Here is a 19,090-nt window from a genome sequence, read left to right as displayed (position 1 = left end):
CGAAAACATAGAGTAATTATGGTAAAACAATATATTTATTGAGACTGTAATGTAGATCACACATGTTTACATGGTTACTTGTAATTATACTTTCATTGTTTAAAGTCTCGTAATTGTATTGATAGGATAATGCAGAAATAAGTTTGGTTCTTATTATAACAAGAGGGCCAAGACGGCCCTAGTTCGCTTACCTGAGAGGAGTCGGTTCATTCAATCTTTACCTAATGTCAAACTTGACCTAGATATTGACCAGACAAACATTCTGGTCAAGTTTCATCATTATTGAACCAAAACTCTGGCGTATGGAGTGTTTTTGTTTTTGTAAGATTTGAAATGGTGTCCTATATTTTGAGTTGACCCCAATTACCAAACATCAAAGTTTGCTTTCAAGGATTTTGTATAATATAATGAAAATTTGGACAATCTAAGGGCAATAATTATGACATAAATTATGTGATTGTGCTCATCATCAAACTTGACTGAGATCTTTCAGCAACTTTAATAAAGAATGCTTGAGAAATGTGAATGCTAGAGTGTTTACAAACCAAATGTGGACGGACGGACAGTAGACAAAGACCAATCCTAAAACCCCACCTGAGCAATCAGGTGAGCTAAAAAGTGTGTTTCACCGATCTGAGCCATTTTCCAACTTGTCCAAGAAATCAATAAAACCAATGTATTGACTAAGTTTCACGATGATTAGGCAAAATATGTGACCTCTATAGTGTTTGATCACTGGGTTTCTCTCTATATAGTCAAATAAGGAAAACTGCCCCACCCCCCTGGCAGCCATGTTTGTTGACCCATCGGGACCATATGCAAACTCATCTGAGCAGAGGGCCAGATAAGATGCGTATTTGCGTAAAATACGCATGACAAAAAAGAAAATACGCATGACTTAAAATTTTGTTGAGTAAAAAAACTCCTGACTAAATTCGGATTACGCATCGTGTGCAATTTCAATGCGTATTAGCCGTTTATGCATGCTATAAATTCATGTAAAGATGACACACCGGTATAAACGTGGAGACATCACCATCTATGTATAAAATGTAGTTCCCGACATAATTTACTCCTCAGTCAGAACGGTATCATTTAATGTTGGCCCACGATAAAGGCAGATGTTGACACAACGGGCTCTCCGCTGCATTGTTGAGAATCGATAAACGCTTATGGTGAAAACATTTGACATCACATTTGATAAAACCCGAATCGCCCAACTTCATGCATATAATTTATGCTTTCAGTTGATCTCTTGTGTGGCACTATGGAAAAACCTTTACATCCAAGCACTGTTTAAATGGCGCCAAAATACACATATAATAAACAAGTTTTGTGGGCCAAGCTTAGACGATTTTGATCGTGGCTGTACAGTGTGTGCTCAACAATGGCTTGCCAAATCAAGACGGAAGAAGAGATTAATGGCTGCTTATAAGCCGAGGGCAAAAAACTAAAAAAACACTATTAAATACAAAAAAGTGATTGCTTTATTGTGTACAAGACTGCTTGTTATAGCGAGTTAACATTACATGTGTAATTTATTATTAATTCTGATCCTTTGAACATAAATACTCCTTAAAATTATCTGATTTTGATTTTCACTCATCAATGAAAAATTTCATGAGTGAAATACCCCTCGACTGAAAAAATTATCTGGAGCTCTGCATCTGAGATATATATAAAACCAATCTTTTCACCAAGTTCATGATGATTGGGCAAATAATGTGACTACTATAGTGTTCAAAAGTTGTTTTTTTTAACTATATAAATATAAGAAAACTGCCCCCCCCCCGGCAGCCATGTTATTCAACTGACCGGAACCATTTTCCAACTCAACTCTCGTATCAAGGAAACAAATGTTCTGACCAAATTTCATGAAAATTAGGCAAAAAAGGTGACTTCCAGAGTGTTCACATGTTTTCACTATATACATTTTGAGAAAAATGCCCCGCCCTCTGGTGGCCATGTTTTTTCACCGATCTGGACCATTTTCGAACTCGTCCAACATATAAAAAACCAATGATTTGATTAACTTTCATGATGATTTGGCCAAAATTGTGACTTCTAAAGTGTTTACAAGGTTTCTCTGTAGCCATATAAGGAAAACTGCCCCGCCCACTGGCGGCCATGTTTTTCAACAGACCGGAACCACTTTTAAACTCAACGTAACATTAAGACAGACATTTAGACAAAGTAACATGAAGATTGGGCATTAAATGTGACTTCTACAGTGTTTAAAAGCTTTTTCTTTTTCTTTGACCTAGTGACCTAGTTTTTGACTCAGCATGACCCAGTTTCGAACTCGATTGAGATATCATAGGGACAAATCTTCTGACCAAGTTTCATGAAGATCGCACAATAAATGTGGCCTCTAGAGTGTTTACGAACAAATGAGGACGGATGGACGACGGACGGCTGACGGAAAAAGACCAGTCACAAAAGCTCACCTGAGCAATCAGGTGAGCTTAATAAACATCCAACGTCAAATAGCAATTAACACATAAATGATACACACAACTACACTGTATTATTATGAAAACATTATTAGTCAAAAGGGAGTAACTACTGTAAACTTAAATGCAATATTTAAAGGAGTTGTCTTGCATGTTAAATGACCCTAATTCATGATTGTTTACAAGCCTTTTTACTATATAACATAAGGATAACTGCTCTGTCCCCCTGGCAACCATGTTTTTCAACTGACCGGAACCATTTTCAAACTTAACTCACATATCTAGGAAACAAATGTTCTGACAAAAGTCCATGAAAATTGGGCTTAAAAGATGACTTCTAGAGTGTTCACATGTTTTCACTATATACATTTAGAGAAAAATGCCCCGCCCACTGGCGGCCATTTTTTTCACCGATCTGGACCATTTTCGAACTCGTCCGAGAAGTCAATAAAACCAATGTTTTGACCATTTTTCATGATGATTGGGCAAAAATTGTGACCCAGAGTGTTTACAAGGTTTCTCTACAGCCAAATAAGAAAAACTTCCTGGCCCACTGGCGGCCATGTTTTTCAACGGACCAGAACCACTTTTGAATTCAACCAACATATCATTGTGACAAACATTTTGACGGAGTACAATGAAGATTGGGCATGAAATATGACTTCTACAGTGTTTACAAGTTTTTTTTGACCTATTGACCTAGTTTTTGACTCCGCACGACCCAGTTTAAAACTCGACAGAGATTTCATTGTGACAAAGCTTCTGACCAAATTTCATGAAGATCGGACAATAAATGTGGCCTCTAGAGTGTTTACGAACAAATGTGGACGGACGGACGACGGACGGACGGACAGACGACGGACAAAGACCGGTCACAAAAGCTCACCTGCACAAATCAGTTAAAAAATGACATAACCATTCAAGTATCAAATCTTTAAAGTCAGTTCAGGAGTAAAATCAGTAAACGTATCTGATATTTCACAATTTTGGCAATCTTACCTCAATTTTTTATGCAAACATGCACTCATTGACCTTTTTACCAAATTACAGGTTCGTCAAGCATCCCAGAGGGTGACACCCCACCCTTCCCTCCATATAAAAAAAATGTATTTGCAATCATTATAACATTAAAGGAAGCCATGCTTAAGAAATGCAATCCATTGTCAGATTTCCGGAAATTTTAGGCCAACTATAACCCTATTTTCTAAGTGTGACTTGTCCTTGAAGTGAGCGCCATCTTTGATCATCAAAATGCTGTCTTTATATGATGATCGAATATGACACCTTTTTTCAGAATAACGTTCGGGAAACTAACGTTTAATTTTGTTTAGAAACAATAGAAGTACCACTCTTCTTGTGAATTAACTGTACCTCGAGTGTTATGTAACTAGAACAGACATGTAGTTGTCTGAATTACCAAATCATCATTTAGATCAACAAGATAACTTTAGCACACACCCTCTTATGGCAAGCGGTTTGACGCATAATCCCAAGAAACTATATTTTTCATGAGAACCTAGGTTCTCATTTGAAAACCTTAGTTTACGCTCGAGAACCTAGGTTTTCATTTGAAAACCTTAGTTTACGCTTGAGAACCTAGGTTCTCATTTGAAAACCTTAGTTTACGCTCGAGAACCTAGGTTCTCATTTGAAAACCTTAGTTTACGCTCGAGAAACTAGGTTCTCATTTGAAAACCTTAGTTTACGCTTGAGAACCTAGGTTCCCATTTGATAACCTTAGTTTACGCTCGAGAACCTATGTTCTCATTTGAAAACCTTAGTTTACGCTCGAGAACCTAGGTTTTCATTAAATAAAATTAGTTTACGCTGCTCGATAACGTAGGTTCTCATTTGAAAACCTTAGTTTGGGCTCGAGAACCTAGGTTCTCATTTGAAAATCTTAGTTTATGCTCGAGAACCTAGGTTTTCATTTGAAAACCTTAGTTTACGCTGCTCGATAACATAGGTTCTCATTTGAAAACCTTTGTTTGCGCTCAAGAACCTAGGTTCTCATTTGAAAATCTTAAATTCCGCTCGTGAAACTTGGTTCTCATTTGAAAACCTTAGTTTACGCTCGAGAACCTAGGTTCACTTTTAAAAACCTTAGTTTACGCTCGGGAACCTATGTTCTCATTTGAAAACCTTAGTTTATGCTCGAGAACCTAGGTTCTCATGAAAAACCTAGTTTCTTGGGATTATGCGTCAAACCGCTTGCCATACCCTCTCATGTGAGTTGTGTGTGTGTGTAGGGGGGTGTATTTGGTGAAATCGCAAGCTTAAAAGTAAGCTATGCATGTTTTTTTAGTACAATAATGCCTGCAAACTCCACATTTGTCTAAAAAAACATGTGTGTTAAGCAAAAAAACTTGAGTCCAAATACACATGATTGTAAATATGTTTGAAAAGTTCAATCCCTTTAGCAGCAACATTTTTGAGTATCGATCAAACATGCGTCACAAGTTTAAATATATTTAAATGTATTTTAATTTCATCATTGTGGGCCGTAACTTTGTTTTGTTTTACCCTTCCGCAAGCAATACTATTGGAGAAAAGCCAGATATAATATTTAATATGCCCTTTATGCTCAAAAAGGCCACCACTTCAATTATGTCAGGATGATAGGAGCACAAAGTCACATGCTGGTAAGTTTGAGGGCAAGCTACAAAATATTAAAACGAGAGACGTGTTTGTTAGAAACACAATGCCCAATTATGCTCCGCTTTGAAGCCATATATTTGACCTTTTACCTTGAAGAATGACCTTGACCTTTCACCACTCAAAATGTGCAGCTCCATGAGATACACATGCATGTCAAATATCAAGTTGATATTTTCAATAATGCAAAAGCTATGACCAACGTTTAAGTTTTGGGACAAAATGACAGAGTGACAGACAGACAAGCCAAAAACATTATACCCCCGATCATTCAATCAGGCATTAAAACGACATACCTTGGCTTAAAATTGGTCATGACTCAAGTTATGTAAAACCTTTTTATTTAGATTTAAAGATGCACATGCTGGTTAACATGTTTGCAAAGCATCATATCTCTAGCAGCAATACTTTTAGAGTTAAGTGCAACACATATAGTCAACAATACAAACCAACAAGATGAAATTTATACCCCTTGACCTCCCTGGGGCATACAAAGTTACTGAATATGGGAATCTTTCATACTTACGATACCATGCATAATAATTATTCTGTGCTTTCTCTAACAGTTCTTGTTCCGTCAAAAGTATGTACACTGTGCGTACATGTCCTTTCTTATTTGATGTCTCAACTGCTGACAAAATGCTTCCAACAGTGTCTGAAGATGATCAGTGGTATTTTAACAAGACTTCAATAAGAACATTTACTGTAACTGTAAGATACTAAAATACAATAATGGATTAAGGCCACTAGCATATTGTGATTGTTAATATACTTAAATGCACAAAAAGTCAAATTTATATGCCAACTATTCATTAGACACAGTAAGAATTTACTTCCCACCCACAAACACAAAACGAGAATTTATTTTTAGTTAATTGTCTATTACTTATAAGCATCTTGCATTCTTGCTTGATTAATCATGACGTAAGATGGAAGATGTAAAATGTAAAGCAAATATTATAATGCTTTTAAAAGAAACTCTCAGATTATGTTTCTAAACATAGTATGGTTTATATTTTGTTACCATCCAATTGAAGTTAATCAATGCAAATATATTTATCATGTATTCTTTACTAAATAGTGTTAATTCAAACCATCTGTTCCTTTGCAAATGCAGAATACAACATCCATAACTTTGGCTTCGATACACATTTCAATTGCATGTTTGACTGTGATGTGAGTTGGTGATGACAGTAGAACAATATGTCCCCTTGCCAGGCAAACATCTGTTAAACAAGATAATTATATAATTATTATAAAACATAATAAATACTGGTGTGTATTTTCACCGTCAATACATAATAATTTTTGTAATAGTTGTTTTGTTCCTTGTTGATTTTGTTTATCCAATTTGTTGGATCTCAAAAGTTTAGCCTTCAGTTTCTATGAATAAAACAATTAGGCACTTAATTACATTTAACTATTTTATCTTTTGTTTATTTGTATTGTCAATTATTATGCTGAGATTGCTGTTTACTTACACTTGGTATATTGTATGTATGATGTTTGGAGCCCTAGCTTAATGAATCCCGCTGACCTTTTAAACGCACAACAGTTTCCTCAGTTCATGCATTTTTCTTTGTGTTTGTTGCATGATTTGTATGTGTCTAGTGTAATTATTTTCTATCAGGCATTAGCCAATTTGTTTATATACTTTATATTTATTATGAACAATGAGTGTTTGCAGGATAGTCAATACTGATGATCAAGCTGCTTTCTTACTGATTTTAAAGTGTTAAAGTGTATAAAATCAAGAAATGTTTGTAAAACATGTATGTCTCAATCTCTATCTCTTAATATATTTTAAAAAGCTTTAAAGGGACCTTTTCACGTTTGGGTAAATTGACAAAATTGAAAAAAGTTGTTTCAGATTCGCAAATTTTCGTTTCTGTCATGATATTTGTGAGGAAACAGTAATACTGAACATTTACCATGCTCTAAAATAGCCATTATATGCATCTTTTGATAAATTAAACAAGAGATGTGTTTGTCAGAAACACAATGCCCCATCATGCGCCGCTTTTTTTGTTGTTGACCTTTGACCTTGAAGGATGACCTTGACCTTGCACTACTCAAAATGTGCAGCTCCATGAGATACACATGCATGCCAAATATCAAGTTGCTATGTTCAATATTTCAAAATTATTGCAAAACTTTACTGTAAGGTTAAAGTTTTGGGACAGAATGACAGTGACAGAATGACGGAATGACAGACAGACAGACAGACAGACAGACAGACAGACAGACAGGCTAAAAACAATATACCCCCGATCTTTCGATCCGGGGGCATAAAAACCCGAAAATTATAAAGCGTTGCAATGCGAAACAAATTATTAATTTGGAGATTTCTGTTGTTGTCGTTATATTTTGTGAAACTACGAGGATTACTTATATAAAGTATAAAATACATCTAGTATTGTATTCGGAACAATGGCCGAATGGTATAAGTGGTAGACTTTTTACTCCAGTACTCCTGGGGTCAGTGGTTCGAGCTCTGCTGAGGGTTAATTTTTTTTATTATTTTTTTAATTTTTTACTGGAGCTTTTTGTATCCAATGTTTTCATTTATCAATATAAAGCATTAAATGAAAAACTTCAAAACATGCCAAAATCTGTGAAAAGGCCCCTTCAATTTGCTATCTGCAAGCAACTACAATCACTGTATGGCTAACAATTTGGATTTAATGTTCAAGACTTGTTCAGCTCTCAATGCCATAATATATCCAATGATCCTTGAATTGAGTTGTACAATGTGTTGATCAAAAATGAAAGTATGCTCAAGAGATGTCTATCATGGGTATTGAAGGTACTTAAAATGATTCATTCAGTTATAATTTTACATGACCTATATAATGTCATTATACAACCCTCTGTGACCCTGACTTTTGACCTGTTTTCCACAAAATCAATAAGCACTTTGTTTCACCCTAAGATATCATCATACAAATTTGCATAATTGTAGGTCAAATAAGGGAATGGTCTATGGACTTACCGACTGACCAACCTACTGAATGACAGACAGGAGAAAGCAATATACCATTCTTCGAAGGGGCACAATAATTCCAAAAATAAAATTCTTAATACAAGCCATAAATTACCCAACAAAAGCAGTAATTAAAATGACAGTGATATAAATTCGCTGATCACATGAAGATCTTAGGAAGACCCTTAAATATTGACATTTACTGTAATTGATAATTGTTTGAAAGTTAAATGTGAGCCATATAAATATAAGTGTATTACTTTAGGTTTAACAATGGAAAATTATTTCTTTTTAAGGTTTGTATATCTTAAACATTCCTTATATTATTTAAGTTAAAGACAAAGTAAAATATTCAAGTTAGAAAATTAATTTATTATGAGTAAATGATTATTACCCACTTCTCCAACGTTATCATCCACTGTCACATTAAATATGATTGCTGAGACTGGCAAACAATTTTTAACCAAACTTGAAGTGACATGTATTTTGACTGTGTCAATCACTCTGCTTATGCCTGGAAATCCTGAAATGACATACAGAGGAAAAAGGTCATTTATAAGTTGTCATTATTTGGATTTTTGGCATTACCTCAGTGGACATCTATATCCCTCGTCCACTTCAAGATTTCTTGTGCAAAGTAATAGATAAACAGTAAGATTCAAGCTGTTTATTTCCCAAGCCGACAAAATAATAAACAAGAAACCGTCGGAGTTGGGTGATGCTCCCCAAAGGTTTTTATTGTAACAATATTGCACTATATATTCAGATAAAAGGACATGTCTTGGCATAACTTTGGACAAAATAAAACGATGGATGGTTTAGCAACTTTAAAATTCCAAAGGGCCATAACTCTCTAAATAAGTCATCTTACCAGAACCCACAAATAACATGCGCATCTCATCAAGGTAGTTAAGCTTCCCATAAAGCTTCATTGAATTCCAGTCAGTAGTTGGGGGGACAAGAATTGCACTATATGTACAGTTTATAGAAAATTTCAAAGGGCCATAACTCTGTGAAAAATCATCCGACCAGAACTGGCTGATAATATGCACATCTCCTCTTGGTAGTGAATCTTCCCATAAAGTTTTATTGAATTCCGGTCATTTATGCTGACAAATAGCCCGGCCAAAAATTGTGCACGGACGGTTGGACACACGCACGGACAGACAAAGCGGCGACTATATGCTCCCCCCCCAAAAAAAAAATGTTTGAGGGAGTATAATTATAAGACTTATAAGCATCTTCAATCAATTATAAGCAGCATTATTAATAGATTATTACAATATGCCTATATAACAACTGTTTATTATGGAAATTCTGATAAGTAATGACCAGAGAGCTTCAGCCAGAAGTACATAATTTGGCACTCAATTATGGCAATAGGAATAACGCTGCCGTGTTTAAACAGTTGTATGGTATTCACAAAGTTCCTTTTCTCGTGTTAATTGTTTGTAGAACATGTTAAGATATTTAAATGAATGGGCATTAATTCAACTTGGACCCCGGTTCGAAGATTTACCAAATATGTTTACCTACAGTTTCTCTTTCTGATAAATAGTCTAATGTAGATTAAGCATAACTTGAAAAAAGAGCTTCTTGATGAACATCATTTTGTTAACTGAATATGATATAATGAACACAGCCTATTTCATCATGTATATCTGTTGAAGATATATAGTAAATATTAACTTTGTCCAGCCAATTGATTAAGCTTTACAAAAAGCCTGACCATGCCAAGAAACTAATATTACAATTTTTAGCAAATTAATTTACTTAAATTTATAACTCCAACTGGATCCATATGGAATCTAACCTTCGGCCTGCGTGTAAGCAACCAACATAATAACAGCACAAAACTCCATTCTTACTCAAGTTTTGTTTTCTATTTTAGATACAGTGACATTTACCCTCACTAGCACCTCAAGCAAAGTTATGCTGGACCAGCAGGTAACCTTGGTAGAGTACATTGCACCATTTCAGTACAATAACTTCATCCTAACTGAAGTTATTGAGCATAAACATTTTATTTATTTTTAGAAACATTTACCATGAGCTTGAAACAACTGTCCCCGAATTCAATGCCACCCATGTTAATTTGCATGTGAGCTATAGAAAGAGATGTTACACACAATAATTGGCATAATTCTTTTAACTTAAAGGTATGGGCCTTGGTTAGTTTTCAAACATGATGATCTTAAAGTAATGTGTGAAGTTCTAAATGAATGTCTTAAGTAACATATATGTTTGGCACATCAATATTTACCCAAATTTTATAATGCATGAAAATATTTACCTGATACTTAGGAGAGATAATTCTGCGAAAAAACTGGCTGCATTTATAGGTATAGATCAATGACAGTTTTTAATGAACACATGTAAACACATATAAATTTAATATATCTTGCAGATATACATATATGTGAAATAAAGTCATAATGAAGTATGAATAAGTCATATGACAACACAATCGTAATGAAAAAAACATAGCAACAACAACTCACCAACATCGAGAACACTCTTATTCTTTGGTTGAAACCCATCACCTTGTATTCTAAGATACTGCTGTAAAACAATTAAATACCGCATTATACCTCGTGTTGTCTAGGTTTTTTCTCAAAAGGTAAGTATTTTGTATAATCCAAGAAATCTCAAAATTTCATCAATTGTATAAAAACAAAGGTTTGAAGGATGCAATTCAGGAGTTCCCTTGTAGTCAGAAAATTATCCATTTAGCACAGAAATATTATTTAGTGAACTAGAAATGTAAGGTCAGGTATTCCCACTTATATCAGAGAAACCTAACCAAATTATGAAGCTGCGCAGGTTTACACAAGGGGTTAATATGCATGCAAAGTTTCAGTCCTCTTACAGCAATACTTTTTGAATTTAACGCCTAAGCCACGTTAAACAAAATTTGCTAAAAAGAGGACTGGTTCATATGCTTGTAAACATGTGTACACAGCCAGTCATAGCCCTCTGCAGAAATACTGTTTCAGTTAAAGTGATATTATGGGCATCTAACAGTATATAGGTGTCTATTTTGTTTATGTTTGGTGTTTTCACTTCATACATTTATATTTGTTAATGCAGCATCAACATACTTAAACAATATCCTGAAAAGAGAAAAATAATCCATTTGAATATCAACCATACTTTTGTTCTGACTGCCAACAACAGAAATGATTTGATGTGCGATGCGAGTCTTAATGTAGTGTTCATGCAGATTTGTTCATATGACACAAAGACACAATTTTGTTTTACGAATCATTTCAGGACTGGGTGAGACATGTAAAATATCAAAAATAATATTTATTTTTTATAAACAACTGGTAGCAAGATGAGTTGTAGATAATTGGTTACTTACCACATTTTAACTAATTCTTTTGACCAGTTAATTCTTTTTAGCTCAATCCAACAGTGAAAACTTCCCATAATATAACTTTAAGCATGACACAACTGAATCAATTCTTCATATAAAAGGGTGCCATAACTCCTGTTGTCTAAAAACACCCGCTAACCAAAATATGGGGATGAGAAAGTTCACATGGTGGTCATATGTACATGTATGTGAAATTTCAGCCCTTTAGCAGCTACATGTATACGTTTTGTGTTTTGCATGAGACATGTTGAAAAATATCATTTTTTATTTTAAATGGTCCATTTCTCTGGTTGTGTCAAGAATATCTTAACACAAATATTGCAATGCCCAAGTTCACAAATCTGAATAACACTTGCAAGTTTCATACCCCTAACACAAATACTTTTTGAGTTACACAAAAAAGTCGGAGAGGTAGAAATATGTACAAAAAAAAAAATCTATATGCCCCCCTTTATCAAGTGTTTGCATAAAAAAGGCTGTGCATATTAGAGTCACTTTGCATTACAATTCTGCTAATGAACAGGTAAGAATTATTGAATTTTGTAGGAGACCTGACAAGATGACTCCAAAAACAAGTGTACAATTTAAATTTAATACCTGAATAAGAAAAAGTGAACTATAAAAGAAGACCATCTCTGGTAAGTTTGATGCAATTCCACTAAACTGTTTTGGACATGTCATTTACAATCTTCCCATTGACATTAACTTTAGCTACAGTGACCTACTCATGAAACATACCAGTACTTGAAAAAAAATTATATCTAAATTTCATATATATTAGCAGTTCAGGAGTAAGTGTCCTTTAAAGATAACGGACGCAAAAATGACACTGGACAATCAGTTATCTGTGGCAGTAATTGACAACATAAACATGAAAATTCAAACATATAATTCTTATTTATGTGCATAATAATAAGAGAAATTACCTCATACATGTCGTCTTCAAGGACAACAAAGACAACTGTTTCAAGAGTAGAAAATAGAGCCTCATACTGATACTCCTCGACAGCCTGTAGCATGGCATATTTTGTCTCAAGGACTGGATATCCAAGTTTTCCCATACCAATAGATGGAAAAGCAATTGACTTGCATGATTGCTTATTGGCATGCATTAAGCACAGTTTTACTAAGTCTTTCACATCCTGGAAGACATGTAAGAATATAAGCATAAATTCAACTATTAACTGTCACAAGACTGTTTTTGGATACTTAAGAATTATAGTCCAGGTGGCTCTAGAATATACACACTTATCCAGGGTGTATACTTATACATCAAAATAATAACTCAATCTAGATTTTAAAAAAGCAGACTGATAATTTTAAGGTAGCGCACCCCTAATGATTTCCCTTGATTTATTTTACGATCATTGACGATCTTCAATGATCGGTTATTTCCGAGTGATGCATTTTTTTTCAAACTTCGAATTTTGATATATGTTTATGTTATTCCTTTAGAATACATTATTTTCACAATAAATATTGACTTTGATCCAAATATTTTCTGAAAAATACGATTTCGCGATTTCTTCAAAGATCGACGAGCAGTTTTACCTGTTTACTTGTGGATATATAATTTAAGCTGGCACTAATGTGAAGTTGTCGTGGTCGAGTGGTTAAGGCGATGGACTAGAAATCTTTTGGGATCTTCCCGCAGGTTCGAATCCTGCCGACATCGCATACTTTTTGCGACGCGCTTTATTTCTTTTCTAACGTAATTTGATTTAATATAGCATATAAGCTATGTTTATTGTTAAATATGTTGAAATTGTTATGCACTTCCTTCAATTTTTAAAATTAAATCAACATTATGGCTAAATTGGGTGATTTACTGCTGAATATACGATTGATGCATGTTTCATTTTTATTTTTATTTCAAAAAGTAAACGGTAAATCTGTCTATTTCTTGGTATTTTTGCTGTATATAGTGTTTCTATAAAAACTAGGTTTCAAATAAAACTTAAATGATACTATTTTGAATTTTATTACACTTTGTTTTTAATCAACCCAATTTTTACCTGGCTGAAAGCACTAACATTTCATGGCGCTCTTCCATAGATAAAAAATTGGTAAAAACTAATGTCTGTAAAAGAATACTTATTTCATCATATGTACATCAAATTAGCGATTCTTACTCATATATTTGACCTTTGACCTTGAAGAATGACCTTGACCTTACACCACTCAAAATGTGCAGCTCCATGAGATACACACGCATGCTAAATATGAAGTTGCTATCTTCAATATTGTTAAAGTTATGGCAAATGTTAAAGTTTGCACAAACAAACAAACTAACAAACAAACAAGCAAAGCAACAGACAGGGCAAAAACAATATGTCCCCATGGTTGGGAACATAAAAATGATATGAACCATTGACAGATGAAACATTACACTTTGCTATTACTGAAATTGATATTTATATATAGGACCACAAACCTTTTCAAATACCGTTTTGTTGAAAACTGGCAACACACAATGCACAATTCTTTTAACACCAATCTTTGCCAAGTCTCCGGCGCTGGTAACTGTACAATTCCTCTGTGGTAGCCCGTTTGGGCATGATTTATGGCACTCATCCTGTATTCTCTTACCACAATGTTCATAAATAAGCTTGGACACCTGACCTTTGTTAAGGTCAAGTGAAGTGTCTACTGTGTTGACAAGCACATCAACCTATAGTAATATATGACACACAGACAGACATTTATAAGGTGTACATATCACTTAAAATTATGAGTGTTGAATGTGTTTGAGCAGGTTTAAGTGATGTTGAGCTTTGCAGACAAACCATTGGCATGTGTCATAAAGTTAGGACCAAAGGCTATTAAAGGAAAATTTATTTTCTGCCAGTCAGTTTTCGTTTGTTAATATAATAAGATTATTATTTTAAAAGTGTTCTGCGGTCAGAGACAAATGCCCCTCCCCCCGAAACAGGGCTTTGAACTAGTGACCCCAATTTAAATAGGGGTCATCTACTGTCCAAGGCCAAGGCACATGAGAAGTATCAAGCCAATCAGTGAATCAGTTGATAAGTTATTGCTCGAAAATGATTGTACTCTTAATGTTTAACAGTGACCTTGACTTTTGACCTAGTGAACCCAATTTCAATAGGGGTCATCTACTGTCCAAGGCCAATGCGCATGTAAAGTATCAAGCCAGTCGGTCAATTCGTGAGAGTTATTGATCAGAAACAAATTTCAAACTAAGTGTAATAGTGACCTTGACCTTAGACCTAGTGACCCTAATTTCAATAGGGGTTATCTACTTTCCAAGGCCGATGCACATGTGAAGTATCAAGCAAATCAGTGAATCATTTGACAAGTTATTGATGGGGAACGATTTCACACTTAAGTGTGTAACAGTGACCTTTGACCTATTGACCCCTATTTCAAGAGGGGTCATCTACTGTACAAGGCCACTACATATGTGAAGTATCAAGCCAATCGGTCAATTGGTTGAGTTATTGATCAGAAACGATTTTCACACTATGTGTGGTAGTGACCTTGACCTTTGACCTTATGACCCCAATACCAATAGGGGTCATCTACTGTCCAAGGCCAATGCAAATGTGAAGTATCAAGCCAATTGGTCAATTCGTTAACAAGTTATTGATCGCAAACGATTTTCACACTTAGTATTATTGTGACCTTGACCTTTAACCTAGTGACCCCAATTTCAATAAGGGTCATCTACTGTCCAAGGCCAATGTACAAGTGAAGTATCAAGCCAATCGGTCAATTCGTTGACGGGTTATGGATCCCAAATGAACTGGTCTACCGACATGGTCTACCGACATCACAGCCAGCAAAACAATATACCCCTTCTTCTTTAAACATAATTTGAATATTATTTTTGGTAACAAAACATTAGAACAAGTTGCTTGTTTGAGTTTAACTGCCATACAGAAAATTCATTCAACCAATTCTAAAGATAAACATTTCTGCTTAACATGAATAAACAATTGTTTTAAATACCTGCTGCTCAACAATTGAGCCTTTCCTAATTTTGACCGCAATCTTATGAAAACCTGAAATTAAAACAGTGAAATATTTAAGCATTTTTTTTTAAATATGTAAAGGTAATATTTTAAAATGTGCAAAAAACAACAACATGTAGCAACAAATCATTTTAACATGCAAGAACCCCTTCTTTTAAGTTTTCGCACATCAATTGATGGACAATTTCAAATACCAGACAAAATGAACTCTTACACAGGATCTTTGACCTTGGTTTGCGACATTTATCTTGGAGCTTAGGGCATGACATTCTGGCCCCTCATGTGTTTTAATTATATCAAATTAATTTATATGACCTTTCATTCTGATTCTGACATTCTGGACCTTATTCAAGCACGCCATACTCTGACTCATCATTTCTACCAAGCTGGATAGTTATCTTCATAACAATGGTAATATATGGGCTGAGTATCTAAATCAGATGTGTGACTGTAAATGTTTACCTCAACCTTTGATCTTTGGACTTGCTTTTTGCACATAACACTTTTTGCATCATGTTGATTGCTTTGGCCAAGTCATTTAAAAATACATCCATGCTGGAACCACATAAAGCTCCAGACCAAGTTGTGAAGACTGATTTCAACAACTGGTTCATTAACTTTTAATTAATATTTTTATTTATTTATGCTAACTTGCTAAGGCTCTGGTTCTTGTGCGCAGCTATCTGACTGAGCACGCTGATTGAATATGAGAACTAAGTTGAAAATCAAACAAGATATGTGTTTGTCAGAAACACAATGCCCCCTACTGCACCGCTTTGAAGCCATATATTTGGCCTTTGACTTTGAAGGATGACCTTGACTGTTCATCACTCAAAATATGCAATTTTATTAATGAAAGCATGTTCAATAAAGGTATGTTACCATGATCTAAAGTGTGTGCATGTTTTGTTGGGGGACACTCTTCAAACAAGTAGTTAAAAGTTTGCACAATTCAAATAGTGTGTTTGATTTTTTTTTAACTTTCCTTTAACAAAAGTAATGCTCAATTGTTTATTATCATTAATCAGCATTGGAAACTATGTATCGAATAGTTTAAGCTTCTATGCAATTGAAACTTTGATACATTTCGATATGACACAGCATGTTAACAATGTATTTTATACATGTACATATAATCTACTTACCAACAGTTAGCAGCTCACGTTTCCTTTTCATGTTGTGTTCAGGAAATAATGCAGATCTATTTTTTAGAAATCGCTAAAAATAACAAATCATACATTCATTTGAAACATAATGTGCTGAAGTTCAAATATATACACAATCAAATTAAAAAAAAATATATTTTGTTAACTTATAAAATTCATTACTTTCTTTAAAAGTAATCTACAATGATAATAATATGTTTTTTATCACAAATATGATGCCATTGTTTGTATAAATTAAACATGATTTATCTATGTTATAACAAAGTGTGTACACATGGTAAAACAACTTTACTCCACCTCATAATTTTTATTTTCTTGTTCCTTATTTTTTTCGAAAACAACAAAGATAACAGTTTCTATATTTGAAGAGACTGCCTCAAATTGGTACTCCTCGACAGCTTGAAGCATCGCATACTGTGTCTCAGAAATTGGATAGCCCAGAGTCCCCATTCCAAGTGATGGAAATGCAATTGATTTGGATGCTTTTAAGTCTGCATTCAGTAGACAAAGTTTTACCATTTGTCTGATGTCCTGCAAAAAAATATTCTTCTAAAACATATCTATAGTAAATTTATTAATTATAAAGACTCACAAGGAAAACAAATAATGCAATCCTGATTGAGTCCTATGAGTTTCACTTTCAGATAGGCCGATATATAGAATCAATATGAGTTGACCGCACAACATTTTCATTAAACTGTTTTAAAGTATACACATGCAAAAACAGATTACAAACCTGTTCAAATTGTGTTTTGTTGTAATCTGGCAAAGCACAATGTAATATTTGATGAACTCCATTCTTTTTCAACAGACCAGCACTAGTGACTGCACACTGCCCGAATTGCAAACCTTTTGGATGAAATTGTTTGCACTCATCTTCGATTTCTTTGCCAGCCTTTTCATAAAATAACTTTGACAACTGGCCATTTTGAAGGTCAAGGGACTTGTCTACTGTGTTTACAAGAACGTCAGCCTATGGATAAATATAATCATGAAAACGGTTTGCATGTATATTTATAAACAGATGACTAACCGTTTTGAACAAATGCAAAAAGTAGCTAGGGTGTTTGACATACAGCTAGAATTTTAAGTCACATCTTATAATGATTCTTGTTCAAAATTGATACATATTAGATGATGATCAAAGCCGCTTACCGAAGGAATAGTCTGCGTATTGTGGCTTACCATTGGCTTTTTAAAACGAGAGGGTGATAAGGCTCTAAAAAGCTCACCAAAGTTCAAGGTTCACAAATTGTCCAAGACTTGACATGTTGACCTAGTGTTTTATCCCACTTGACCCATATTTAACCTTCTTTCCTAAGATTCAACATGGCGACCTAATGTTTGGACACATCTTATCCAGTTTCAAACATTAGAAGGATTTTGTTAAGAAAAATATTCAGAAATAGTTGCATCAAGATTGAGTCATGCATGTGCATAGAAAGGTAACAAGCTTATTCTCCAATTTGACATGTTGATCGATTGTTATGACACCAAGTGACCAAAATTAAACTAAGCATGAGAACATGCAAGATTCTGATACAATTTTGTCAAGATCTCAAGTAAGTTTATAATGTGGATTCCAGAAAGATTTTTCTCAGATTTAATTTAAACATATTTATTTTAGCTCGATTGCATCGAAAGCCTTAGTCTTATATAAACGCTCTTGAGTCCGTTTCCTGGGCCTAGAACCAGTACTAGGTGTCTTTGCGGGAGATCTAAAGAACGCTCCAGCGATGGGGATCAAACCAGTGACCTCCCGGTCGCTAGGCGGACACCATATTCATAACACCACGGCGACCTTTCTCAGATTTGACCCAGTAACACAGTTTTCAGACACATGACCAATATATCAACTAAGTATCTTATAAAAAAAATACCAATAAGACCATTGTCATAAAAATTGAGCCATAAACATGACTTTAATGTTTGTAACAAAGTTTTATTATATTTAAGAATTAAGACCTTGTGTTTGACACACTTGTAATCCTGATTTAAAGTTGGTCTAGATTGTCAAGATACAAATTCAGACCAGATTATTTCAAGATTGATGCATACATGCAGCTCCACAAATGACAAATAGATTCTTGTCAGAGTTGAACTGGCAATCTAGTTTTTGGGCACAAATGTGACACCAATATCATTAGTTTAATCCATATTCAGTCATAAATGGGGCTTCAACAGTGGATCAAACATTCTGACAAAGTTTCAAGTTTGGTTAAAAAATGTAGCCATTAATGTGGTTATGAGCTAAAACACATCACTGAAGATAAAAGCCGAACGCCAGCTGACCACAATTGCTCACTTTGAACACTTTGTGTGCATCTTGCCCAACTTTGGACTCAAAACACTTACAGCAATGTTATCGAATGAATGATACACAAATTATTTCAAAATAAATTACAATGTTGAAATGAAATAAACAAACAAATAGCATACAACTACAGAATAAGAAATGC

At 34.4% G+C, this 19,090-nt stretch overlaps 1 protein-coding gene across 10 annotated transcripts in view; it reads right to left on the bottom strand.

Moving 5' to 3' along the window:
- Positions 1 to 19,090, bottom strand: part of LOC127834252 (uncharacterized) — a 71,245-nt gene that overhangs the window by 21,262 nt on the left and 30,893 nt on the right. For all 10 annotated transcript variants that reach the window (XM_052359939.1, XM_052359946.1, XM_052359942.1 and 7 more), the window contains 10 exons: positions 17,368 to 17,604; positions 16,929 to 17,162; positions 16,611 to 16,683; positions 15,443 to 15,495; positions 13,905 to 14,141; positions 12,397 to 12,612; positions 10,593 to 10,653; positions 8,486 to 8,614; positions 6,203 to 6,334; positions 5,635 to 5,763 (listed from right to left, as the gene is read on the bottom strand). In XM_052359939.1, the coding sequence (XP_052215899.1) occupies positions 5,635 to 5,763; positions 6,203 to 6,334; positions 8,486 to 8,614; positions 10,593 to 10,653; positions 12,397 to 12,612; positions 13,905 to 14,141; positions 15,443 to 15,495; positions 16,611 to 16,683; positions 16,929 to 17,162; positions 17,368 to 17,604 (1,501 nt within the window). The remainder of the gene's footprint in view (positions 1 to 5,634; positions 5,764 to 6,202; positions 6,335 to 8,485; positions 8,615 to 10,592; positions 10,654 to 12,396; positions 12,613 to 13,904; positions 14,142 to 15,442; positions 15,496 to 16,610; positions 16,684 to 16,928; positions 17,163 to 17,367; positions 17,605 to 19,090) is intronic.

This window comes from Dreissena polymorpha, chromosome 6 (assembly GCF_020536995.1).
Source record: "Dreissena polymorpha isolate Duluth1 chromosome 6, UMN_Dpol_1.0, whole genome shotgun sequence".
NCBI lineage: Eukaryota > Metazoa > Mollusca > Bivalvia > Myida > Dreissenidae > Dreissena > Dreissena polymorpha.
The sequence above is the reverse complement of the archived record's forward strand: the minus strand, read 5'-3'. Positions and strand labels throughout refer to the sequence as shown.